Source organism: Arabidopsis thaliana, chromosome 3 (assembly GCF_000001735.4).
Source record: "Arabidopsis thaliana chromosome 3, partial sequence".
NCBI classification, from domain to species: Eukaryota; Viridiplantae; Streptophyta; class Magnoliopsida; order Brassicales; family Brassicaceae; genus Arabidopsis; species Arabidopsis thaliana.
Genome location: NC_003074.8, coordinates 2,478,731 through 2,504,129, shown reverse-complemented (window position 1 = coordinate 2,504,129; position 25,399 = coordinate 2,478,731). Strand labels below are relative to the sequence as shown.

Sequence of the window (25,399 nt, the reverse complement as noted above, 5' to 3'; positions counted from 1 at the left end):
ATTACATGTAAACACAATGTAAATACAATCTAACAAACTCATGGTTAATTTTGTTCGTAAGTAAGGTTCACTTTCCAAAAATGTGTGTATCTTAGCCTGATCGATATAATGTATACCCAACATCATGCATTATCAACATTAGTTTTTTTTTTTTGAATGAATGTTAAATTTTTTCAAATAAAAAACTCAGTTTACAGAAGCTGAGTTGAAAAAAACTCAGTTTATTCAAATAAAAAAACTCAACTTTCTGTATGCATCTTAAAGCTTAAAAATATAGAAAGTTGAATTAGACCAATACAGAAGCTTTAATACATTAGTTTTTAAGGAATGAAATGATACATTTGGAAAAGTACATATATATATATATATATATATATATATACGATAACATATTACGGCTAAAAATTATACGAATGTTATAAACATGAGTGGAACAAGTCTTTTCTCTAAGAATGAAACGCTAATTTATCAAAAATAGACCTACTTCCTTAAAAATGGGGCAATCAACAAAAATTTAAACGTTGAGAGAAAATTGTGCTTCAAAATATCTCTATTCAAGATACTATATAGAGCAGCAGATGCTTAGTTAAATCCTCAGAAAACCAAAAAATAAATAAATAAAAAATAGAATAATAAAAATAAAAATAATAATAAATGGGTTCATATTTAGGAATTTCTGCAGTTCTTTTCGTAATATCTTTGCTGGGATTTTCAGCCAATGCTGAGGTGTTCAACGTTGGTGGTTCTCCAGGTTCTGATATTACTCAGGTTAGTTCTATGACTTTTCATTTCTTGTTTCCCAAGACATCACAACCTTTGGCTAACTCGTTGAAGTTTCATTGCAGGCACTTCTGAAAGCATTCACATCAGCATGCCAAGCTCCGACAGCGAGCAAGGTGGTGATCACAAAGGGTGAGTTCAAGCTTGGTGAGATCGAGATGACGGGCCCATGCAAAGCTCCAGTCGAGATCAACCTCCAAGGTACTCTCAAAGCTGATGGAAAAGCTATCCAGGGGAAGGAAAGATGGGTCGTCTTCCTAAGAATTAATGGCTTTAAGTTAAACGGAGGTGGAATCTTCGACGGTGAAGGCAATGCAGCTTGGAGAGTCAATAACTGTCACAAGACTTTCGAGTGCAAGAAACTTCCCATCGTAAGTTTTTCTGTTCTTAATAGCCTTTAAGCAGATTTGTAAACCAAAATTAAACCATTGAAGATTTTGAGTTATGTATTTGTATTTGTTGTTGCAAAGTATAAGGTTTGATTTCGTGGAGAATGCTGAGATTAGAGACATATCCTCGATAGATGCTAAGAACTTCCACATAAACGTTCTCGGCGCCAAGAACATGACCTTTGATAACGTCAAGGTCATCGCTCCGGCAGAGAGCCCCAACACTGACGGTATCCATTTGGGAAGAAGTGAAGGAGTCAAGATCCTCAACTCTAAGATAGCCACCGGAGATGACTGCATCTCTGTTGGGGATGGGATGAAGAACCTCCACGTCGAGAACGTTATGTGCGGTCCTGGACACGGAATCAGTGTCGGGAGTCTTGGAAGGTACGTGCATGAGCAAGATGTCACAGGCATTACTGTCGTGAACTGCACCCTTCAGGGAACTGACAATGGGCTAAGGATCAAGACATGGCCATCTGCGGCTTGCGCCACCACCGCCTCTGGTATTCATTTTGAGAACATCATCCTTAACAACGTTAGCAACCCAATCCTCATTGACCAGGAGTACTGCCCTTGGAACCAGTGCAACAAGCAGGTATATATATCTTTATCATTCATTTTGACAAGCAGACATGTTATTCTGATGGTTTCATATTTCTTGAGGATTTGCCATGTTAGTATATGAATTCTGTCCACTACAACTCAATGTTGGCAAACTATGGACGTTTTAAATGTCACTTAATTACCTCATAATATATGATTCTGATTCTCAAAGGGTGTTTTTTTATTAATTACCAGAAACCATCGACGATTAAGCTGGTGGACATAAGCTTCAAGAATATTAGAGGAACATCAGGGAACAAGGACGCAGTGAAGCTATTGTGCAGCAAGGCGCATCCATGTGCGAATGTTGAGATTGGAAACATTAACCTTGAGTACAAGGGAGCCGATGGTCCACCGACTTTCATGTGCTCAAACGTTTCCCCTAAGCTTGTGGGAACTCAGAACCCGAAGGCTTGTAGCGCCGGACCCACTCCCAAGACAGCTGCTAAGGGAGACTTGTAGGAACTTATATTTTTTGAAAATCACATAAGGGAGACTTTTAAAAAGCTGTACTGTAAAAAAATTGTTTCTCTTTTTTTGTTTGCTTGATCGATGCCAACACATTTTATATATAGATGTGTGTGTGTGCATAAGAATGTAATAAAACTAAAAAAATTATATATCTTATTCTACATTTGCTTATTTAATTTTAATATATCGAACTCAAAACAATTTTGGCAATGAAGAATGTTTCAATCTCATTTCGATGTGAGCTTTTCATCACATGTCCCCCAAGACGATTTTCTTTTCCAGTCATTATCTTGATGATATGTATCCAGTATAGGACTAATTTCGGACCGTGTCGATTTCAGTTTGTATCATTTGGAAAAATCTTATATGTGGAATCGATTTCGTCTGGGGTGGGGGCAGCCTGTGTTCCAATGTGTGATCGCAAGGACGGAGGCATAATTTGTAGTATTTCTTTTTAAAATTCCATATTGAAATCTAAAAATTCAGGTAATATTTCATATGATTTAAGAATGTTTTTAAAATTTATACGAAGAAATCCTAAAGCATAAGTTCGAACACTTATAAATAATAATTCGTTGTATTTTAAGAAGATATTTAAAATTCTATAACCCACGTACATAATATCTTTTTTGTTAACGTTTCTAGTAAAGATCTTCTAAATAAACTTGTTCAAAATACGAGACGTGTAATTAATAAAATACAAAACACGTGTAATTAATTTAAAGTTCGGCATCGATTAATTTGTGGGTTCGAACAACCTAAAAAACGAGACGTGGAGAGGAAAATGGTGCTTCAACATCTCTCTATCCAAGGCACTATATAAAGCAGCATATATTTTAGTTGAAATCTTAGAAAACAAACAAAAAAAAAAAAACAAAAAAAAAAACATAAGAAAAAAATTAAAATAAAATAAAATAATGGGTTCATATTTTGGAATTTCTACAATTTTCGTGATATGTTTGCTGGGATTTTCAGCCAATGCTCATGAGGTGCTTAGACTTACGTCTTCTCCAGGTTCTGATATTACGCAGGTCAGTTCTATTACTTTTCATTTCTTGATCCCGAAGCAATCTATAAAGCCTGTACATCATGACTATGTTTTCTTAACTTACTCGTTACGGTTTCATTGCATTATGCAGGCGCTTCTGAGAGCATTCACAACGGCATGCCAATCTCCGACACCGAGGAAGGTGGTGATCCCAAAAGGACAGTTCAAGCTTGGTGAGATCATGATGTCGGGTCCATGCAAATCTCCAGTCGAGATCACCTTGCTAGGCACTGTCCTCGCTGACGGAAACTCGATCCATGGAAAAGAAAAATGGGTCGTGTTCCAAAGAATGGATGGGTTCAGGTTGAACGGAGGTGGAACTTTCGACGGTGAAGGTAACGCAGCTTGGAGGGTCAATAACTGTCACAAGACTTTCGAGTGCAAGAAACTTCCCATCGTAAGTTTTTCTTTAAGTTAGCATTTGTTTCTAAGTTAGGCCACACAAAATATAGCAATTGTAATTTTCTTTTGTTCTATTTTTACAGAGTATAAGGTTTGATTTCGTGACGAACGCTGAGATCAGAGACATATCCTCAATCGATGCCAAGAACTTTCACATCAACGTGATTGGCGCCAAGAACATGACCTTTGACAACGTCAAGATCATGGCTCCAGCAGAGAGCCCCAACACTGACGGGATCCACTTGGGAAGAAGTGTCGGGGTCTCCATTATCAACTCTAGGATCTCCACCGGAGATGACTGTGTCTCTGTCGGGGACGGGATGGTGAATCTTCTAGTTAAGAACGTCGTGTGTGGTCCTGGACACGGGATCAGTGTTGGAAGCCTTGGAAGGTACGGACATGAACAGGACGTCAGCGGCATTAGGGTCATCAATTGCACCCTCCAGGAGACTGACAATGGCCTCAGGATCAAGACTTGGCCCTCTGCAGCTTGCTCCACCACTGCCTCCAATATTCATTTTGAGAATATCATCCTTAGAAACGTTAGTAACCCAATCCTCATCGACCAAGAGTACTGTCCTTGGAACCAGTGCAACAAGCAGGTATATATATATCCTTATCATGAATATTGGATACAGAGTCTCGCTTAATTTAGCCACTTTCACCATATGATTAGTATATGAAAAATATGATTAAAACTTCGTAACGTGTGTTTCAATTCACAGAAATCATCATCCATTAAGCTGGCAAACATAAGCTTCAGGAGGATTAGAGGGACATCAGGGAACAAAGACGCAGTGAAGCTATTGTGCAGCAAGGGATATCCGTGTGAGAACGTTCAGGTTGGAGACATTAATATTCAGTACACTGGAGCCGATGGTCCAGCCACCTTCATGTGCTCAAACGTAAGGCCTAAGCTAGTTGGAACTCAGTTCCCAAAGGCTTGTAACACACCACCCGTGCTGACCCAACCTAAGTAAAATGTAGAAAGTTCTCATAACATTTAGGAATTTCTCATCCATTTTTTCTTCAATCTTAGTTTTTCCCAATGTCACACAAGGGAGATTTCTTTTATTTAAAAACTGTAAAAGAATTTTGTTTCACTTTTTATTTGTTTGATGCCAACACAAATACATAGATGTGTGTGCGCATATATGAATGCAATAAAACTAAAAAGATGCAGGTTATTTTATTTTATTTGTATTTTAATATCGTTTGTTATCAAAATCCTTTTTTTTTCTTTTTCCAATCAATTTCTTGAAATAACTTGATTAGAAAAAAAATTAACTTCAAAAATATAAATCACGTGTAATTCAAGTTATTATATGCTTTGAGATTTGCGTGTTCATGGACCATCCGTTTTTCGTGCTAAAAAGGTAGTGAGTCTGACACAACGAACAAAAAAGGACGAGTGCCTCCGAGAAAACGTTTTCAAAGCTCGAGCATAGGACGCTAGACGTGTGACGATAAAGAATTAAAGACTAAAGGACAAAGTTACCGTAGACGGTAGAAGTTATAAAAAAAAAAACCTTAAACTGGGGGCATCACTTGAATCTAGCAGCCATGTTGTTGTACTTTCAGACTGAAAGTTTCAGTGGATAAACACATCACCATGCATGTATGGGTTTAATGAAAAAAATAAAATAAAATTAAAGTGGTATTATTGTGTAACATCAGTGATCACTGATCAGTACGTGAACCGGTGGAATATAATATACTCCAGCTAGTAGCATATATGCTTCGATTAATTAAGAAAATAAAAAATCAAATTACCTTATTTGACTAAAAATAATAATCAATTTGTTTGATTTTCAATTAAAAGTGTAAATATGCACGAATGACTTCCATTTTCATGTAAACAAAAATATATGTGTATAATGAAATGAATGGTATAATTAACGAACAAACTTAAGAGTTTTACGTTTTGATTTTACCAAAGAATATTCAACACCTAAATTTTTTAAAAATATATACTTCTAATTTTTATAAAGATAAATATAAAGACGGGATGGTGAAAAAATTTAACAAGGGATTCCAGGCCAATAGTCGAATTTTATACTATCGTTGTTTTGTGTACCGACCAAACTATTAACATGACCATATTTAGGCAAAATTAGACTTTATATATATAGAAATTCTCTTTGAATGAAAATGTCCCTTTTAGATACTTTTTAGTTTTCATCCTTAGTTCAAGATACAAAATTAGACATCAGACTTCCTGATGGGTCAAACGACCTAAAAAATGAGAGGTGGTGAGAAATTTTCAAAAAATAGACTTCAACATCTCTCCTCCATCCAACGCACTATATAAAGGTAAACCTGAGCTTAATCAAATTCCAGAAAACAAAAAATAGAATAACAAATAGTAATATTAGTAGTAATTTTTTTATTTTTTTGGGGAAAAAATGGGTGGATATTTTGGAGTTTCTACAATTTTTATTATCTGTTTGTTGGGAATTTCAGCCAATGCTGAGGTATTCACCATTGGTTCTTCATCAGGTTCTGATATTACTCAGGTTAGTTCTCTTTCTTGCTTTCCAAGAAATCTACAAAACCATTTTTTGGCCTTAACTCGTTAATTAGGGTTTCACACTGCACTGATGATATGCAGGCACTTCTGAAAGCATTCACATCGGCATGCCAATCTTCGTCACCAAGCAAAGTGGTGATCCCAAAAGGAGAGTTCAAGCTTGGTGAGATCGAGATGAGGGGTCCATGCAAAGCTCCCATTGAGGTCACCCTTCAAGGTACTGTCAAAGCTGACGGTAACGCTATCCAAGGGAAGGAAAAATGGGTCGTCTTCGGCAACATTGATGGCTTTAAGTTGAACGGAGGAGGAGCCTTCGACGGTGAAGGCAATGCAGCTTGGAGAGTCAATAACTGTCACAAGACTTTCGAGTGCAAGAAACTTCCCATCGTATGTGCTTCTTTCTTTAATCCCCTTGGACATGTTGAGAAACAACTTAGTGATGTTATTTGTTCTGTTTTTACAGAGTATAAGGTTTGACTTCATATTGAACTCTGAGATCAGAGACATATCCTCGATCGATGCCAAGAACTTCCACATCAACGTGTTGGGAGCCAAGAACATGACCATGAATAACATCAAGATCGTCGCCCCAGAAGACAGTCCCAACACTGATGGAATCCATTTGGGAAGAAGTGACGGAGTCAAGATCCTTAACTCTTTCATCTCCACCGGAGACGATTGTATCTCCGTCGGAGATGGGATGAAGAACCTTCACGTGGAGAAGGTCACATGCGGTCCGGGACACGGAATCAGTGTCGGGAGTCTTGGAAGGTACGGACACGAGCAAGATGTCAGCGGCATTAAGGTCATCAACTGCACTCTTCAAGAGACTGACAACGGGTTGAGGATCAAGACATGGCCCTCTGCAGCTTGCTCCACCACCGCATCCGATATTCATTTCGAGGATATTATCCTCAAGGACGTTAGCAACCCAATCCTCATCGACCAAGAGTACTGCCCTTGGAACCAGTGCAACAAGCAAGTATGTATTTCCTATCCAACTTCAACAGATCTTACTCAACGCTTGATTTTGATTTTCCAATTGTTAATTGATTTGTGATTTGCAGAAAGCATCAACAATTAAGTTGGTGAACATTAGCTTCAAGAACATCAGAGGAACATCAGGGAACAAGGACGCGGTGAAGCTACTTTGCAGCAAGGGGTATCCGTGCCAGAACGTGGAGATTGGAGACATTGATATCAAGTACAATGGAGCAGATGGTCCAGCCACTTTCCATTGCTCAAACGTCAGTCCCAAAATCTTGGGATCTCAGAGCCCTAAAGCATGCAGCGCTCCAGCAGCCTAAATGTAGAAGCTCTAAAACAATTAATTAATCAAACACTCATTCAATTCAATTTTATATATGAATTTCTTCTACACAGTAACTATATACGATGTATGCTCTCATTTAATTCAACAATGAATGCATCATCCATTATTTCTTGGTGACAAATCTCTATTTCATTTGCTCGGTTCATAGTAATTTGATCAGTAAATAAAGTCCCGTTAATTTTCTTTAGTTCCGGCAAAATGACAAGTCGATCGGATCATTGTTGTCGAGATTGACGTTAGAACCCGAAACAAAAAAAAGAAAGTCACTTTTTGATTTCTTAAATTGTGCAAGTGAAACATTCCGTAGTGGTGGCTTGGCTCCCAAGGTATCATTTCTTTTCTTTTTGTAACCGGAAGATACGGACCAAAACTCAAACTAATATTGGGAACCGTGAAACATGTATGTTTGGCAAATCCGCAATAATCAACTATGATTGAAATAAGAGTGAAAAAAATTTCAAAAACAAATAGGTTGCTCATGAGTTTATCTTTTGGGTTCACATACATAAAACTTGAACATCAGAGATCTTTTGGGTTCTAATTATGAATGCAAAATCTAAGATCATAATGATATTTGGAATGAACAGAGTGAATACATAAAACTTGAATATCACAGATCAAATAGTCGTTACTCATTAGGATTCATAAGAATAGTGAAATATAGCTCACAGATTCTGACTAAAGAGTACACAGACCAAGGACAGAAAATTTGAGACTAAGAGAAAAGAAAATACCGGAGACAATGTTAGTGTCGTCCTCTATAAAATCAGGCTAGGCATTCATTGCAATAGTAAGAGAAAAAGATAAGAGAGAAATCAATAATAAAAGATAAAAATAGTTTTTTCTATAAAATAAAAGTACATCAACAGAAACGAGTTTGCTTGCGTTCGCATAAGACATACAAACAGCTTGAGAACAAAATAATCTCATAGTGATAAAAAGACTTATTCTCGAAAGCCCTACATGGCTAAATACTCTTTCCATATCTCACACTATCAAAAACAAAACAAAAGGACTTAAAAACGACAAAACAAAAGAAACATGAAAAAAAACTCTAGTACAATCTGCCTCAAAACACAAACCTTAACCATAACCCCCAAGAAGAAGAAAAGAAGAAGAACCATTACATGACAATGAAGAAGAAAACTGAGGAAGAAGGATCATCTTTTTTTTTTTTTTTTTGGGTTTTTGTTTTGAACTCTCCTTATGTATTACCGCCTCGCCGGAGACTGATACAGTTTCTTCTGTCCCTCATTGAAAGAAGAAAAGAAAACAAAAATAGAAAAAAAAAGAAAGCAGAAAAAAGCCTAGGAGGAACAATGAATTTAGAAAACCAAACCATGACAGAAAAGTCTGCGGGATTCTCTGGTTAGCTCTAGGTGATGATATGATCAAGTTTCGTCCTCACTGGCTTTGTATGAAGGGAAAAGAAGATAATCTAAAAGATTCGCCAAAAGACACAGATCGTTCACCGTGATGGCTCGCCTACAATATCGTGGTAAAACAAAAACGATTGTACTAAGTAGCAATTCCTGCAACAAAACCGAAAAAGGGAAATATAATTCAGAGAAGAGAAGAGCGATAAGAAACCAGTCATGCAATTGAGTTTCTTCATCACAAGTTTCTTAGACTTCCCATAGACACTGGTGTGAGCAACATAAAAGATTCAACTAGTTTTCTAGTTCCATGAGCTTATATCTAAAGCACGGAAAGAAACTTTCCTCTAAATAATCTCTGATGAACTAAAAAACAATAAAGATGCAGAATGGCTACTGTTTCTGCATGCAAGTATATTCGTGTTTCTGAGGAAAAGCCAATTCACTAGTGATACGAAGGTGTTCTAGATCACCATTAGTGCAAGACCCTAAACCATGGTTTGTATATTCCAGAAAGAAGACGAGGATAATCAAAAATTTGGAAACTATCTAGGCTTTCTAAATTCTTTTTCTCAAGAGTCCTTTGCTTTTCATAGAATCACATGTTAAAGCAGAAAATTACTCTGAACTCAATTACCTCTGTTTGGTTGTCTCTTGTTCACACTGTAACTGCCAACATAACCTGGAGATGAACTTCTAGCTGAAACATCTGAAGAAGGAACCCCTCCTCCAATCCCATAGCTAAAAGGAGCAGGCCCTTCTGTCTCAGGAGTTGGTGATCTCCATGTAGGGTCACTATAAACTGCACCATTCCCGTAAAACTCTGCAAGTCCTGCTGTATCATAACCCGTGTTGTTGGTTGCTGAGGCAGAAGAGAATGAAGAGGATGGTGCTGCCTTGTTAGCCCCTGGGTTTCTTGCTGCATAACCACCTGTTCCCAACCCAAAACCAGATTCACCGTTTCCTCCATAACCAAACTTCACATTCTCGTTACTCACAGCATTGTTTCCTCCTCCAGGAGCACCCCAATTGACTCCTGAATTTCCAAATGGACCACTAAGTGTGTTGTTCCCACTTGATGATCCTCCCATATATGTATTGGAGTTTGAGTTTGTATTATTGTTGTTATAGTTAAGACCACCATTGTTTCCCCATAAGTTCCGTGTAACCGAACTGAAGAAGGATGAGTTTCCTCCTCCGTTGCCCCCTTCATAGCCAACCGCAGGACCAAACCTGTTTGTGTTACCAATGTAGTACGGGCTCATTCCTCGGCCATAGTCAACATTTCCATTGTAATTTGTACCTCCCGTGAACCCTGTGGGCAATCCCTGATCAAAGTTCACATTCATCCCGTATCCAGAACTGTAATTTGCAAACCCGCTTCTTCCAGCACCAACCGGACTGAACCGACCATCCATCCTAAGTCCGTAGCCTCCAACTGCAGCGGGATTAAACCCTTGAGCATACCCATTAAGGAGGTTATTGACCCTATTAACTCCATAGCTGTAACCTGCACCAAGAGGACTGCGACTTGGACCTGGAGATAACTCCTTTGGAACAGCTCGCTTAACCTCAACCATTTTACCATTTAGTTCATGGAATGTCTTGAGCAATACCTTTTCAACCGCCTCCTCGGAATCGTAGGTTATAAACCCGAAACCTCTAGGCCTTTGTGTGTTGTGATCATACATGACAACCACATCCGTAGTTGTACCAAACTGCTCAAAATACGTCTTGAAATCACTCTCTGTAACCGAAGAAGGTAATCCTCCAACAAATATCTTCCTTGTGCGACCTGGACCACCGGGAGAACCTTGGATGCTACTGCTGTTGCTTCTATTTACCATGTTTTGGTCATCTCTGGGAACAGCTTTCTTGGCTTCAACCTGCGGAAGATCAAACAACTTGAAAAATGAAAAACTAAGCTCATATAACTAAAGATCACTCATTTCTTCTCAAAAATCCAATCAAAGCACAAAAATGATTAATCGGAACCAAATGAGAACAAACTGTAACTCTTGAAGGCTTGATTGCATAAGGAAGCTTCGAAAACAAGTTACATTGTACAAAAACGAAAGGCAGAGAACAGTGAACATACCAATCTGCCATCAATATTATGTTTTTCGGTGATAACAATCTCAGCAACAGCAGGATCAGCAAAAACAACAAAACCGAAACCACGAGCACGACCAGTGGTACGATCTTTCAAGATGACAGCTTCGATCACTTCTCCAAAACTGCTGAAATACTCCTTGAGACGTTCCTCATTGGTGTCCCAAGATATCCCACCGATGAAAAGCTTTCCATTATCCGATTGCATTTTGCTCTGCACACACACACAAAGGAATCGGATCAAAGTTAATTAGCTTTTGCTTGAATCAGAGATGTCAATGGATTATCAAAATCTGATCAAAAGGAAACATCTTTACAAAGACAAAAACGTAAAATCAAATTCAGATTGAATCTAGAAAACAACAGATCCGAGAATCTGCCAGGAGAGTTTGATCGGGAAAACATAAAACGGATTTAGCAAAAAAAAAAACCAATCAGGGGAAATCTGAGATCAGAAGAAGAAGAATAAAAAAAAACCCACCAAGAAGAATAAAACCCAGATGCCGAATCTCGTAGAGAAAAGAGTTAAGATCTGAGGATAGGCACGATTTGAATAGATGGCATAATTTTAACCTGCCCCTTCCCCAGAAGAAGAAGAAGAAGAAAATGAAAGAAGATTGGAATCAATCAGAGAGAAAAGTAGAGGAAGAATTATTATTAATACAGTTTTTGTTCAATCCGATTCAAACCGATTTAACCCAATTTCAATGGCGTCAATAAAAACATACTCACGACGCGCAGTAACGCGCTCTAGAGATATAGAAAAAGAGAGAAAGAAAGAAGTTTTGGTAGAGAGATAGAAAGACAAAGGCTTTTTGGGTGTGCAAGAAGAAGAAGATATGTCTGTATTTATATATTTATACTCATTATTACATAATTGGTTTGTTTCTTTTTTTTCTCTTTTTCAATACTAAACTTTTTATACGTTTTCCCTTCCATTTATTACACGGAAATTTTACTTTTGTCATAACAAAAAAATATTAATATATTGGAATGTTTAGATGTTTCTTTTTGCGGAATTTTTAGTTTGTATCTTAAAGAAGAATTATATAGAAAGTAATTACTAATTAGGATGGTGCCACTAAAAGTTTTTTAAAAAGAAGTAATTAAAAATAAATTTGCAATTAAGGATGTCTTATTCACAGAATTTTTAAAGCAAAACTGAGAGTTGTTGTTGTTTGGATAATTTAGGCTTGTTGTGTACGTTTGGTTTAGTTTTAACCTACTGGTGTACATTTTATCTATGTTTGAATTTTGATCAAATTGATTTAACTTGTAATAACCTGGCGATGAAAATGTATTCTAGTTCGGTTTTAGGAATACAACGAGCTACGATTGTACATTAATTGAGGTGATCGGAAAAAACATTTCAACAATTTGTAGCTTTAGACATGAAGGTGTGCAACTACATACGAAAAATTAAATAAAAATTGCAACTACGAAAAAGCAATGAACGTGTATGTATTGGAACACTTGAAGAAGGTTGTGAACATGTTCATCTCAGGGCCAAAAAAAGCCTCAGGGTTTTGGGTTTAAGCCCACATTCAAAAGCACACACACAAAATGATGGGTTTGTAGGATAAAAACCCAAGTGAGAAAGTTGTTTTCTCGAATATTACGAATTTACGACTTTCTAATTTAAACAATAATTCTAAAAAACATTAGTGGAATATATGACCAAAAACCAGTACCATTTTATGTGGATATATTTTTTAAAAATATTTATCATTCTCTTAAATAATGTGTTTGCAAAGCCTAAACACACATGTTTAAAAATTTCATATGATCTATACATTAAGGAAATTAATTAAAAAAAATAAGCCAATAGAAAATCAGTTTTTTTTTTTTTAAATTCCGTTTATAGTGTTCCGCTTTATGAAAAGAGAGAGGTAAAATAAAAAGATTCGCTCTAAAAAACTGTTTCCCTCCAAAGATGTAATTTTTTTGAAAAAACCTCCCATTCAAAATTTCAAACCCTTATCTTTGACAAATCTTCTCCAGCAATTTTCTTCCTTGTTCAACTTCTGGATGTCCGCGTATATATATCTTCAACAAGCTATTCACCATCGCTACCTAAAACCACAAGCAAATTGAACCCTTCTCCCTTTTTTCATCTACAAACCATCTTTTCTTCTCAAGTCTCTGCCATGGCGACTCTCAAAGCTTCCTTTTTGATCAAAACCCTCGACAGTGACGTCACCGGAGATTTTCTCTCCGATCTGGAACGTCGTGGGTCAGGTGCTGTTCATGTTATCATGGGTCCTATGTTTTCTGGGAAATCGACCTCTCTCCTTCGCCGAATCAAGTCAGAGATCAGCGACGGAAGGTACAGTTTATTTTCTATCTCCGTAGATTTTAATTGTTAGATCTATCTCCGTAAATTTCTTAATTTCGTGTTTTGGTTAAGCAGAAGTGTTGCGATGCTGAAATCGAGTAAGGATACGAGATACGCAAAAGATTCGGTGGTGACACATGATGGAATTGGATTCCCTTGCTGGGCTCTTCCAGATCTCATGTCATTTCCTGAGAAATTCGGACTAGATGCTTATAACAAGGTAATAAATTCGATGCTCTATTTGGTGTTTCGGGTCTTAATTGTGAAGGATCTGTATTGAATTTGTGTTTTTCTCTTAAAATGATTGGCAGCTTGATGTGATTGGTATTGATGAGGCTCAGTTCTTTGGAGATCTTTATGAGTTTTGCTGCAAAGTCGCTGATGATGATGGTAAAATTGTGATCGTTGCTGGCCTAGATGGTGACTATTTAAGGTGCTTCATCCTAGTACCAAAGCTGTGATTTTGATATTTTACTTCAATGTTTAACAATTTTGTTGACTGTAAAATGTGGAATTGATCTCTCTATGTGCAGGAGGAGTTTTGGGGCTGTACTTGACATTATACCAATAGCTGATTCTGTGACTAAGCTAACTGCAAGGTGTGAGGTCTGTGGACATAAAGCTTTCTTCACTTTAAGAAAGAATTGTGACACCAGAACTGAGCTTATTGGTGGAGCTGATGTCTATATGCCTGTTTGTCGCAAGCATTACATCACTAATCATATTGTTATTAAAGCCTCTAAGAAAGTCTTGGAAGATTCTGACAAGGCTAGAGCTGAATCCTGTGTTGCTGCTACAATCTAACTATAAATGATATGGAACAAGCAACATATGTTATGGTGAAGTTTTCTTTCTTTTTTGGTTGTTTGGTTTCTTTACTGGTCTGGTTTATCCTTAATGTTGTCTTTGAAATACACTTGTGATGTTCATTGTATATAAATATAAGTTTGATGCTTTCTCTACAGCCTCTGGTCCATGTTTCATACTCTTCATTTTCCAAGACCACTTAGTTTTTCGAGTTGGACTTACAATGTTGCGTATGAGAGGTTGTTTTGTGACAGAAGCATTTCTTTCATCAGATCCTGGATTTGATACTTGTGGATTCGCATTCTTCCATTGTTGCATTGCTCTGGTTTAAGAAGCACTGTTTTCTTGATCCACCTTCATCACTGAAAGGTATCTCTAGGGAGCAAACTATTGATGCTAGAGGTGTCTCCACTGTTGTGAATCTCGAATCACTCTTTGGACCGAGACCATAGATCTTGACATCTACGTCTACTTCATGCTGCTGTGAATATTGAAACTCTTGTTGCAGTCGGTTCTGTCTCCAGATCTTAATGTAAGGATACATAAACATTAATGATTAATTAACATCCAAGCAATTCCAAACTCTGAGGGAAACCTGAGATTGAAGAGAGAACAATCTCGAGGATGACACCTCTTAAAAAGCATGAATCACACAAAAGGAACTAAAATATAGAGAATCTACAGATAAAGCTTAAACACCAAATTTTACACTTGAGGATATTGTGCTGATGTTGTAATATTGAAGTGCGTAGCCTGGGAGCTAAGAGAAAAGAGAAGATGTGGAAGTCAAAATTACAAATGCGAAGATAGATAGCATTCCATTTAAAATCTGTCATATCAGTAATTGGTACAAGAAGAAGTAACTTTGTTGCCTATGTGAGCACCAAAGCATTCAACAACAGATAACCATAACATTGGCACCATCAAGGCGACCTTGTCTCTGAGCTGGTCCCATCTTTGCCAAATCTTGAAATACTTCTCACACTCTTAGGAGTCACAGCACCAGGACTTGCTCCACGAGGACTTGCTCCACGATAACTTGCACGAAGGCTCTCATCAACAGTAGAAGATGATTTAGCTATTGCCTTTCTGAAAAACTTCTGAGCAGCGGGTGAAAGAGTCCTAACATTCGGACTTGCACTTCCACTTCGATGAGGAGATGGCAACGGAGGTTTCTTAAACATACTATTCGATCTCTCTCTAAGTTTTCGCGATGCATCCCTTGATAATGAATGTGCCCTTACATCTCTAGGAGGTGCAGATGGAATGTTATAGTGCGGTCCATCAGCACTACCACCAATATCAATAGGTGTATCCTCAAGATCTAATCGCATTGGTGTCCCATCAATCTCACCCCATGTTATAAAGGGTGATTCATCAAGACCTGGAGCAGGAGAAGGCGTTCTAACAAAACTATACCCATTGTCTGCCCTCTTATCTGATTCCACATAGAAAGGATTCGGTGTTTTCCTTAGATCATCAAGATCATACCTTTTAGACTTGTCTCTGTCCCTACCTGAGATATGCATCGGGGAAGAACCTGCGATTGGAGTGTAGAGAATCTCAACAGAACCATCTTCTCTTGGCCTAGAATCCATAGTCTTACCATGAAAACGAGTGTTCCCTTTAACTATCTCCTTAGTCAATCCAAGTAATCTCACTGCCCTTTCCGCCTCAGTTAAAGGCGCCTCACCCCGATCAGCTGGATGGTACATCAGAAGATTCTTCGCCGTATATTTCCATCCTTCTAAAGTACTCGGTGGCTGATCAGATGTACCATACCCATCTGTAATCCTATCTCTCTTCACATCCTCAATAGATTTACCATCCTCCTTTTCACCTTCAAGGAGAAAGCCATACTTCTCCTTCTTCTTCCTATTTACCTTCTCAAGAATCTTCGAAAAGCTCTCGTTATCCTCACTAGTATATCTCCTAAAGAACTCATCTAGGGACAAATTAAGATCTATATCTTCATCTCCATCACCAGCATCTACTTCAACACCATGAAATTCTCTACCAGATACTCCAGGAGTTCTAGGGGTTTTACCATCAAATTCATCTAAAGGAGTGAAATTTCTCAGAAAAGTAGATCCAGGAGTTTGAGTTTTACCCTCGGTATCTCCAACATGATGATTCGCCTTCTTTCCACGCCTCTCGATAATCTTCAACTGGGCATCTCGGATTTGAATCGGGTCACGGGTTTTCACCGCTTGGATCCAATCGAGCCGATCCCTAAGCTTAGTTATATCTGGAAAGTAATCACGCTCGATGATCTTCTCGATTGCTTCAACATAAGCGTCCTCATCGAGAACTCTCATCCGTTTTCTAGGGTTTCGAGGAATGATCTCCGAGGAAGAACTGCGAGGCGTTGATCGGAGGGTATCATCGGAATAAGAAGACGGCGATGGAGAAGAAATCTGACGAGGAGAATGACCAGGTGAAAGAAACATCTTGAATCAGAAGAACGCGAATTCAAAAAGCACGAATGGAATTTGGAGCCGATGAATTTTGTCGAGAATTCGGACACTAGGGTTTGTTTTTGGGTAGACAGGAAAACAAAACGATGGTCGATGATTGCATCGGCGATGATATAATATTCCTTATCAATCCGATTATACGCGTTTTGTTTCCAGAATATTACATTATTTCCCCAAACGTTTTGATTCCTTTTGCTTTATACCCCGTAAGAAATCAAATCGTTATTATAACCCAAACATGAGGACGTTATTGCAAATAACTACTCTGTAATATCCATTTGGGCAAAATATTTTCTTTTTAAAGTCGGTGGCGATGTTCTTTGGCTCTCATGTTGGCTCAAATATAAACTATTTAAGGTAACATGGATCTCCCTCCATTAGCGAAATCCACAATTCTCTAAATCCGAGTGAATAAGTATCGAGATTTTGGCAACACTCTGTGTCAAAGCTTGCATAACATTATGGCCCAACATAGACGATCATGTGCAAAATTTGAATACAAAGACCACAATACTTCACACACAAATCCAACCTTAATTGATTCGGATTTTTTTTTTAATACAAACAAAGAGAGACAATACAAACATCTAAGGATTGGATCTGAAAGGATTTCGCTGGTTTGATCTTGGATCTACCCTTGGCGACGATGCATTGTATCCATGCAGCATTTCTCTGATCTTTGAGTACATCACTGCTTGTGACGCTTCACCACCATTCCCACCACTTTCCTGCTCTTTTATCTTTTCAAACAGATACTCTTTCTCTGCCTCCGCCTCGCTCAGCCTCAGTTTCAAATAGTTACTTGCGTATTCCTCTTCTGTTTTCTCCTTTTTCGCTTTCACAATCCTTTCCAATCTCTCTGCTTCCACTTTTGCCTCGTTTGCTTTTAACTGAAACATCTCTGCCTCTGCTTGCTTCAGCCTCACTATCCTCTCCACCTCTTCTATCTGTTGTTTCTTCTTCTGCCTCTCCATCTGCAGTTCCGCCACTTGCTTTGCTTTCTCTTCTACCTCTCTCTCGCATTCCTCAAGCCCCATTCGCGCTTTCTTGTACATCCTCGTCTTTTCCTCACCCACTATCTCCATTTTCCTCAGTGTTTCCTTTACAACTTCAGCAATTCGGTTGCATGCATCTTGAGGTGCTATCGTACCCCCACCTTCTCCGCTTTCAAGGCTCTTTGGAGAGTCCAATTCAATTTCTTCATACACAAAACATGGTTAGGTCTATAAAGAGTAAACCCTTATCATATAACAATAGCGAGTGGGCTTACCTTGGAAAAACATGAGTATCAACTTGGCCGCTGTTGCTTCAGCCAGTCCACCTTTAATCTTCTCCATAAGCTCCTCACACTTCCAGAAGAGTTTCCGGCCTCTTGTATCTTCGCTTCCACGGAAAATCCTACTAACGAAGTCAAGTTCCTTCATTAAAGATTCCCTATCCCAGTTTGGTGCACAGTGCTGAAACACATCTTTCACCCACCCCAGCAATTCAGAAGTATGGTTGCACGCTCGACACTTGAACAGCATTTCTCCCATCCCAGATACGCTCTTGGGAGAAACTCCCATCGAAATCTCCCCATCCCTAATAGCACAATCCGTATGAGTCCAATGAGAACACACGTCGCAGCCAATCCAGCGGCATGTGTTGACTGCAAAGTCAAACTTGTTACATATCACACACATGCACAGGTTGCAGAAGCCTTTCCTATTAGCGCATATCTCACAGGGACAACCATCAGCCGGGAGTTCGTTTTGGCAAGCTATGTTTCTGCATCTCTTGTACACAAAGATCTCGATGAGTGATGACTGAGAGAGATTGATGTTTGGGTGCAAGAATGCTTGGATACCAGTGTTTATAACCACAAGAACTTCAAGCTGCACTCGGTGAGCCCTGACAAGTGTCTTTGAAGTTAAATCAGATCTCGTCTGGACAAACTTCTGCAGAAACATAAACTCATCTATAGGCTGCGCACCATTTCCTTCAAGGATAGCCTTAAGACCATTCTTTAACTCCTCGAGATATTCTTCTGGTAATCGATGCATTCTCTCAGCGACTATGTCAAGTCTCTCTCTAGCTATGTCCCGTAGCGATACCTTATCAGCAATGGAAACATGGCGGATCACATGTTGATCATGAGAGTCAGGCCCTGTCTTTCCGCTATCTGTCTTCCTTCCCATAATAGATTTTGAGGTTGGCCAAGTTTCTTGAGAGCTAGCACTTTCAGCTGGTGATTCACGCACAATGCCAGAATTAGACCGTGACAAGTGGGGATCTGAAGATACAAGCGAAAGAGATGTTTGTAGTTGCTGACGTGGAGGTAGCATCTGGTGAGGAAGATTGGACCCAGATGATGTGCCCATCAATTTAGTGCTGCAGACACCAAGATAATGTCAATGTCAGATTCACCCCAAGGAACACATAAATCCCTAAAATACTTTACGACCAAATCACATACTAATTCAGGAAAGCCCAAAACATTTTGCAAAATCCCTAGAAATCCACCGACAGATAAAAACTACATCTCCTATGTTCAAATTGAGCTGAGATGATTAATCACTAGTGGAAGCTCAAAAAATACAAACACATGACAGAGTAAACACAAAACAAGCGCTAGAAAAAAACAAGTTGCTCGAATCTGTTTGCCCCGTAGATTATACGCTATAAAAGTCAAACACGAATCTTCATAAAATCAGAAAATCTTGCAAGTACCAAAATACATAGTCATAAACTGAATCAACCCTCAAAACAACGCATCCAACTCGATCACGAGAGTTATTGACTCTTTTTGTCACCGAATTTTCAGGACCAGCCTCGAACTCAACAACCAAAACAGATACGTTTTGCTGTATTCGCCTCAGACATAAAGAAAGCACCAAACAGACGAGAAAGGGAAAAAGACCGCCGGAAAATTAAGGACTCACCGGAGAGACGACGGGAGAGGACGAACGAGGAACCGTGACTCCGTGAGAAACCCAAAGGAAAGATAAATTAAACACTTTTTTGCCTGTTAAGACAGAACTATAAAAAAGACATACAGCTGCCAGTTCATTAATCTCTAACGGTTAACCTGACCAGCCGGTAACCTTCGACTTTTGTTGACTTTTTTAAACGCGTTCAACGTTTGAGTCGAATCTGTCCAAACAAAGTTTTAAACCAACCCAATTCGTACGATAACAACATCCCTCTATTTAATTAAAAATTACCATATGTCCCAAAATTTTAGTTTTGTTAGATAAAACTCGAAAAATCTTTCCAAAAACACCCCAACTGAATTTTTCTTAACGGTTATTAAAATTATACCGAGGAGGATCAACACAAACTGGAACAAAAACAAGCTCAATCAATTATTAATCTCTCCAACATAAATAGAGATTATCATTCGCTCATTGCCTATTGTTCTGAGTTTTGGGGTTCTACTTTTACTGCTACTACTAATAAAAGAAGAAGAATATGATGAGAATCGTAGCAGGGACATAAAACATTAGGCTTGTGTTCATTTCTTCCCATCCACTTCGACTGGTTCAACCACTTCAGCTTCAAACGTCTCTGCATCGTGAGAATGTGCCATCTGCTGTTGCTGCGGCTGCACCTCAGGGCTTGACCATTTCCCGGAAAGAGCTACATCCATCATCTCATATATCTTCCCACCCAGCTCTGCTGGATTATCGGGCTGTAGTTTTGAGAAACAACAATTAAGTTTTACCAGTATTTACTTTATTTCAATTCTAGAGACAACAAAAAGTTAAGAATGTTAATGTAGAATAGGACTCACCGTGAACCCACTAGAAACTAGTGCTGCGTCATACATAAGATCTATGGCTCTCATTGCATCTTCGTCATTTGGGTTACTATTGTAAGCAGCCTGCAGGGTGCAAGAAAAAAACAAGCCAAGCTCAAAAAGCGGCTCCTAGATTTAATTATAATAGCCAGGTACAAGTTATGATGAATGGTGACTTCACATTTATGTTCTTGATAATTGAGTGGTCGGGATTGATCTCAAACACTCTTCTCCCTTTCATGTAGTCGAGGCTTATTGTGTCACCAGTTGATTGTGCCTTCATTAGCCTGTCCAGATAACATATTCTGTGTTAGTTCACCAGGGGCAAAAAAGGAGAACGGAAATCCTTGCTTAAGAAAAAGGTCAGATCTTACCTCTCCATATTGGCTGACCAACCAAATTTACCAGATACAAGAACACAGGGGGAAGAACTAAGACGGTTGGAAATTTGAACACTGGCAACCTTGTCACCCAATCGTTTCTTTATCCAGTCACAAGTCTGTCCAAACTCTTTTTTCACTGCTGCCTCTTTCTCCTCGTTCTTGTCTCCTGTCAATACAAAGATCAAAGCCAGAATTTGTTATTATACATAAGTGATTACCTGACATGCTAAATCAAGGAATTACATCAGGCACTTGCCTAGATCCAAGTCTTCCTTGCTGATATCTACAAAATCCTTCTCCTTATAAGCTTTTAAACTCTGTACGGCAACTTCATCAATAGGCTCTACCAAATATAGTACCTACGTTCACAATACAAAGAAATACATGTCAATCACCTCTGAGTTAATAGGAATATTTGCAAGGAAGAACAAAACGAGGCCCCATTCAGAAGAACAACACATACTTCAAGTCCTTTCTCCAGCATCTTTTCGAGGAAAGGTGCATTCTTAGCACTTGTAATGCTGTCAGAAGCAATGAAGTATATGGCTTTCTGTTCAGGTTTCATGTTCTCAACATACTCATCCAAGCTGATCATGTCATTCTCACTCTGGGAGGAGAAAAATCGAAGCAGTGGAGCTATACGCTTGTGGTTTTCACGGTCTTCGATGCACCCTAATTTCAAGTGTTTGCCAAAATTATCCCAAAACTTCTCATAGTCCTGTATAGGTTAACAATGCCATTCTCATTCGTCAGGAAAATCATCACCAGAACGTAGCAGTGATTTCTAAAGGGAATTAAAAAAGGTTAAACTGTAAGCTTAGGGGAACAAGAGTTATGAAACATACTTCTCTGTTTTCACTCAAGGATATACCCAAAATCATATCAAAAGCCTTCCTCACTAGACGTTTCTTCATGATCCGCACCTTGGAGACACAATACAAAATCGTAAGCTTAACATAGCATTGCACTTAAAACAAAACATATATCATAAAGGCTTTGCATACGAATTGGATATGAGCGCTTACTATGCGACTTTCTTGAAGAATCTCACGTGATACATTAAGTGGGAGATCATGCGAGTCCACAACACCTTTAACAAAGCTCAAGTACCGAGGAAACTGGCCACAAACACCACAAAAATGATATCAATATAATTAGAAAGACAGAGGTTTCTTGAAAGAAATTTGAACCACACCAAAAGAAACTTTTCTCACCAGCTCCCCATCAAAGTCATCTGAAATGAAAACTCGTTTAACATAGAGCCTTATGTTCTTTGTCTTTTGATTGACTATGTCATCCTTCCCCGATGGTGAAACAGGTGGCACATATAGGATAGACCTAAACTCGACTTCGCCCTGAGCATTGCCAACAAGAGAATCAAAGAGCATTATATTTCAGTGGATCGTCTAACAAAGACGATCTAATTCGGCTGTTTAATGGAAATATCCAATTCAATAAATGTGTTCCTTTGAAAATACCTCTGTCGTGAAATGGGATGAAGCCAATGGGTCCAAATACTCATTGAAAGCTTTTCTGTAAAACTCATTGTATTCTGCTGTTGTCACCTCCTTAGGGTTACGCAGCTGCAATAAATAAAATACACTGTTAAATTGATTCAGAGTGCACTCAAGATACATTGACAAGTCCTTACCCAAATCGGTTGTGTCTCATTTGTAAGCTCCCAATCCCAGTATCTCTCAACAACCTTCTTGGTCTTCTTCTTTTTCTGTTACAAGAAAAATAGTCCCCAACCCTAAGCCAACTTTTCTTACACATCTAGCTATCTTCTGATGCTGATTAAGATATTTCCAGAAGCTGATCAAGGTATTTCTTAGAACAGGTAAAGAGACGCAGGTATATATACCTCAGTTTGGTCATCTTGGTCATCTTTTTTTGTTTCAGTTGGATCATCTTCAACCTCAACCTGCAAGAGAGAGAGCCAAATATACAAAGCCAGTTAATAAGGTAAGAATATTAGTTGCATCTGACACAAAAGTACATATGTTTAAGTTCACAAATCTGCTAACTCTGGTGATCATACCTCTTTTGTGTATCCTTTTTCCTGCCAAGTGTAAATAGGGAAAGAAACAAACTGGGAATAGTTTTTCACGAGCTTCTGAATCCGCTCAGGATCTGCAAAGTTTTTGGCTTCTTGCTGTATTGGGGAAAGAAATAATAGAGATAATTTAGTATGTCATGTCTTCTGAAGGAACAAATACTCAGAATTGATCTACAAATTAAATATCAAAGCATAACGAACCTTAAGATGCAAAGTAATACGAGTTCCTCTAGGAATGAGAGATTGTGGGTCAGTATCTTCCTGAATGGTAAAACTGCTTGAATTTGCTTCTCCTTCCCATACATATTGTTTATCAGACTTAGGGCTCTTGGTTGACACAATTACCTTCAAAAGATAGATAGATGTGAATTATGGTATTGAATTGGTGGAGAGGTGAGTATATCAATAAAGGAATCTGCAGACATCACAACATAAGAACTTACCCGATCTGCAACCAAAAATGCTGAATAGAACCCTACACCAAATTGACCAATTAAATTGTTGTCACCACCTGCATCCTTGCTATCCTGAAAATGTTACAACAATGCTTAGTTGATCAAGTGATTCCATGAAAGAGAAGCAATAGTATCAGAGAAACCAGTAAGACCTTTAGAGCTTTCATGAACTTGGCGGTTCCACTTTGAGCAATAGTCCCAAGACAGTCAACTAATTCTTGCCGTGTCATACCAATACCAGAATCACTGACAAAGTGGGAAAAAAGCATTGACAGCATATTATTATCTACTAACCATTTGCTCAAAACGAAATTTATACATTTAAATCAGAAACTAATAAGTCATACGTGAGAGTTATGATTCCATTCTCCTTGTCTGCATAGATACGTATATCAAGATCAGGAGCATCTTTTGAGAGCTCAGGGTTGGTAACGCTCAAATAACGAAGCTTATCCAATGCATCACTTGCATTACTGTTGAACAACAAATCAAGTAAAATATAGATTACTAAATATGAGTCCGTTACACAAAAACCATTACGAAACAAAAAAAGATAGAGAATAATACGATACCTAATAAGCTCCCGAAGAAACACCTCCTTATTGCTGTATAAGCTGTTGACAATAAGGTCCATGAGGCGACTAACCTGCCATTTGTTTCAAACATTAGTGACGAGGACACACACAAAATTGATCACAAAACAAGAAATCATCTAAACACACAGATCGTACGTACTTCAGCTTGATACTCGAATTTCTCAGCCGGTGGAGGAGCTTGTGAGGAAGAATCTGATGCTGCTGCACTGGATTCGTTCCGGTATCCCATAAACCAATTGGTTTTCATGTTCAATTGAGCAAATGACCCACTATTCTTAGATTGTCCATTGGTTAAAGATGAGTACCATCTCGATTCAGTGTCACTTCTCTTGACATCCTAAAAGGGGGGAAAATAGTGACACTGTAAGTAATCCAATCAATTCTCTTCGCCTATCATACGAAAGCCAATTGGCCACTGAACCGAGAAACCAAAACCCAAAGCGAGGGATAGATGAAGGAAATTGAAATGAATACCGTGGCAGATGGGGAAGAACGGGAGGTGGAAGCTGCGGCGGCGATACGGAAGCTTTGGTTACCGGAGCGTAGGAGGGTAGAGACGGAGCGCTTAGAGAGCCTGATCATCGTCGCAAACTTCTAAAATCTCGGAAGAGAAAAGAATGGTGGATTTTGATTTCGGTAGCACTCTGAGCTAAGAAGAGAGACGATTGGGGTTTAGTAGGGTTTTTAGGCCAAAGCCGAAGCTTCTGGATTTGAAGGGTAATTCCGGTATTTGGTTTTCTCATAATTATTTTGTGAACGGTAAGTATGAATACATTAATTAAGGATAATCCTGATTAAAACCTTATTGGCTTGTATAAGAAATCATATTGCTTTAGAATGTATGCAATGAAGAAGATAACTAACACGAAAATAAACCAACATACAAACGCTATCCCAACAAGAACATGTACCAAAAACACAGTTTTATTATTTGATCGGATCACGAAAGGGGTGAGTATAAGAAATCCAACAAAAAATGTGATATGTCCAGATGCGGTGACACGTATCAACGGTTGATTATACAATATGAACAAGGCTTCGATTAAAGTTGAAGTGAGAATACGCATGATGAATTGTACCATCAAACGTATCGAGCGAGAAACCATATATGGAATAAAATAAACTCACATAACGACGATAAATCTGATTCCCCGTTTGAACATGTCTTCCCCTTCTAGACGACTAGACTTGATAAGGTTTGATAGACTGAGGAAAAATCCGATGACGAGTTATTGTCAAAACTTTATGTTGGTGGCTAAGCTCAAGATTTTTGGTAAAGATGATATCAATATGTATCACATAAGTGTGTATCTAATAAATAAAATAAAATTAAGAGAAACTTAAAATAATGGACTGTATGTAAGCAATGTCAATAACGAAAAAAATAAATAATGGAAAGGGACATATAATAAACTTGTAAAAACCTCAAAGATAATTATTAATTTTAAAGATTTTTACAAAA

At 38.4% G+C, this 25,399-nt stretch overlaps 8 protein-coding genes across 13 annotated transcripts; 4 read left to right on the top strand and 4 right to left on the bottom strand.

Moving 5' to 3' along the window:
- Window positions 1-564: 564 nt before the first annotated feature.
- AT3G07840 (Pectin lyase-like superfamily protein) lies at window positions 565-2,237 on the top strand (the record flags this gene model as incomplete). The annotated part of the gene is made up of 4 exons (NM_111663.2): window positions 565-768; window positions 846-1,151; window positions 1,249-1,767; window positions 1,971-2,237. Exons 1-4 carry the CDS (start codon window positions 655-657, stop codon window positions 2,235-2,237), a joined length of 1,206 nt encoding a protein of 401 aa, NP_187441.1. The 5' UTR covers window positions 565-654.
- An 857-nt stretch (window positions 2,238-3,094) lies between these two features.
- On the top strand, window positions 3,095-4,936 carry AT3G07830 (Pectin lyase-like superfamily protein). Its single transcript, NM_111662.3, has 4 exons — window positions 3,095-3,277; window positions 3,386-3,691; window positions 3,780-4,298; window positions 4,422-4,936. The coding sequence occupies exons 1-4, from the start codon at window positions 3,164-3,166 to the stop codon at window positions 4,674-4,676; spliced, it is 1,194 nt and encodes a 397-aa protein (NP_187440.1). The 5' UTR covers window positions 3,095-3,163; the 3' UTR covers window positions 4,677-4,936.
- A 1,098-nt stretch (window positions 4,937-6,034) lies between these two features.
- Window positions 6,035-7,799, top strand: AT3G07820 (Pectin lyase-like superfamily protein). The gene is made up of 4 exons (NM_111661.3): window positions 6,035-6,212; window positions 6,308-6,613; window positions 6,690-7,208; window positions 7,294-7,799. Exons 1-4 carry the CDS (start codon window positions 6,102-6,104, stop codon window positions 7,531-7,533), a joined length of 1,176 nt encoding a protein of 391 aa, NP_187439.1. The 5' UTR covers window positions 6,035-6,101; the 3' UTR covers window positions 7,534-7,799.
- A 371-nt stretch (window positions 7,800-8,170) lies between these two features.
- AT3G07810 (RNA-binding (RRM/RBD/RNP motifs) family protein) lies at window positions 8,171-11,870 on the bottom strand. Of its 2 annotated transcripts, none has more exons than NM_111660.3 (4): window positions 11,529-11,870; window positions 11,034-11,261; window positions 9,573-10,821; window positions 8,171-9,091 (listed from the first exon to the last, which is right to left on the bottom strand). In NM_111660.3, the coding sequence occupies exons 2-4, from the start codon at window positions 11,253-11,255 to the stop codon at window positions 9,078-9,080; spliced, it is 1,485 nt and encodes a 494-aa protein (NP_566321.1). In that variant the 5' UTR covers window positions 11,256-11,261; window positions 11,529-11,870; the 3' UTR covers window positions 8,171-9,077. The 2 variants fall into 2 exon arrangements, with proteins under 2 accessions (NP_566321.1, NP_850539.1); NM_180208.1 differs by having other exon boundaries at window positions 8,380-9,044; window positions 11,529-11,837.
- Window positions 11,871-12,949: 1,079 nt separating this feature from the next.
- TK1a (Thymidine kinase) lies at window positions 12,950-14,743 on the top strand. Its single transcript, NM_111659.4, has 4 exons — window positions 12,950-13,373; window positions 13,458-13,602; window positions 13,694-13,815; window positions 13,916-14,743. The coding sequence occupies exons 1-4, from the start codon at window positions 13,195-13,197 to the stop codon at window positions 14,184-14,186; spliced, it is 717 nt and encodes a 238-aa protein (NP_187437.1). The 5' UTR covers window positions 12,950-13,194; the 3' UTR covers window positions 14,187-14,743.
- On the bottom strand, window positions 14,744-16,817 carry AT3G07790 (DGCR14-like protein). The gene has a single exon (NM_111658.4). The coding sequence runs from the start codon at window positions 16,637-16,639 to the stop codon at window positions 15,113-15,115; it is 1,527 nt and encodes a 508-aa protein (NP_187436.1). The 5' UTR covers window positions 16,640-16,817; the 3' UTR covers window positions 14,744-15,112.
- A 186-nt stretch (window positions 16,818-17,003) lies between these two features.
- On the bottom strand, window positions 17,004-19,676 carry OBE1 (potyvirus VPg interacting protein (DUF1423)). 3 transcript variants are annotated; one of them, NM_001337744.1, is made up of 3 exons: window positions 19,122-19,676; window positions 17,937-19,036; window positions 17,004-17,864 (listed from the first exon to the last, which is right to left on the bottom strand). In NM_001337744.1, exons 1-3 carry the CDS (start codon window positions 19,142-19,144, stop codon window positions 17,254-17,256), a joined length of 1,734 nt encoding a protein of 577 aa, NP_001326895.1. In that variant the 5' UTR covers window positions 19,145-19,676; the 3' UTR covers window positions 17,004-17,253. The 3 variants fall into 3 exon arrangements, with proteins under 3 accessions (NP_001326895.1, NP_001326896.1, NP_566320.1); NM_001337745.1 differs by having other exon boundaries at window positions 19,376-19,676; NM_111657.4 differs by having other exon boundaries at window positions 19,588-19,676.
- A 171-nt stretch (window positions 19,677-19,847) lies between these two features.
- Hsp89.1 (HEAT SHOCK PROTEIN 89.1) lies at window positions 19,848-25,243 on the bottom strand. 3 transcript variants are annotated; one of them, NM_001337742.1, is made up of 21 exons: window positions 25,066-25,243; window positions 24,412-24,586; window positions 24,077-24,274; window positions 23,914-23,987; window positions 23,689-23,814; window positions 23,494-23,587; window positions 23,330-23,413; window positions 23,088-23,231; window positions 22,869-22,982; window positions 22,692-22,751; window positions 22,479-22,553; window positions 22,306-22,410; window positions 22,042-22,182; window positions 21,853-21,945; window positions 21,673-21,750; window positions 21,291-21,545; window positions 21,084-21,186; window positions 20,819-20,993; window positions 20,626-20,731; window positions 20,439-20,528; window positions 19,899-20,336 (listed from the first exon to the last, which is right to left on the bottom strand). In NM_001337742.1, the coding sequence occupies exons 2-21, from the start codon at window positions 24,517-24,519 to the stop codon at window positions 20,160-20,162; spliced, it is 2,400 nt and encodes a 799-aa protein (NP_001319498.1). In that variant the 5' UTR covers window positions 24,520-24,586; window positions 25,066-25,243; the 3' UTR covers window positions 19,899-20,159. The 3 variants fall into 3 exon arrangements, with proteins under 3 accessions (NP_187434.2, NP_001319498.1, NP_001326027.1); NM_001337743.1 differs by having other exon boundaries at window positions 19,936-20,336; window positions 24,412-24,581; window positions 25,066-25,227; NM_111656.4 differs by lacking the exon at window positions 25,066-25,243 and having other exon boundaries at window positions 19,848-20,336; window positions 24,412-24,860.
- Between the last annotated feature and the right edge of the window lie 156 nt (window positions 25,244-25,399).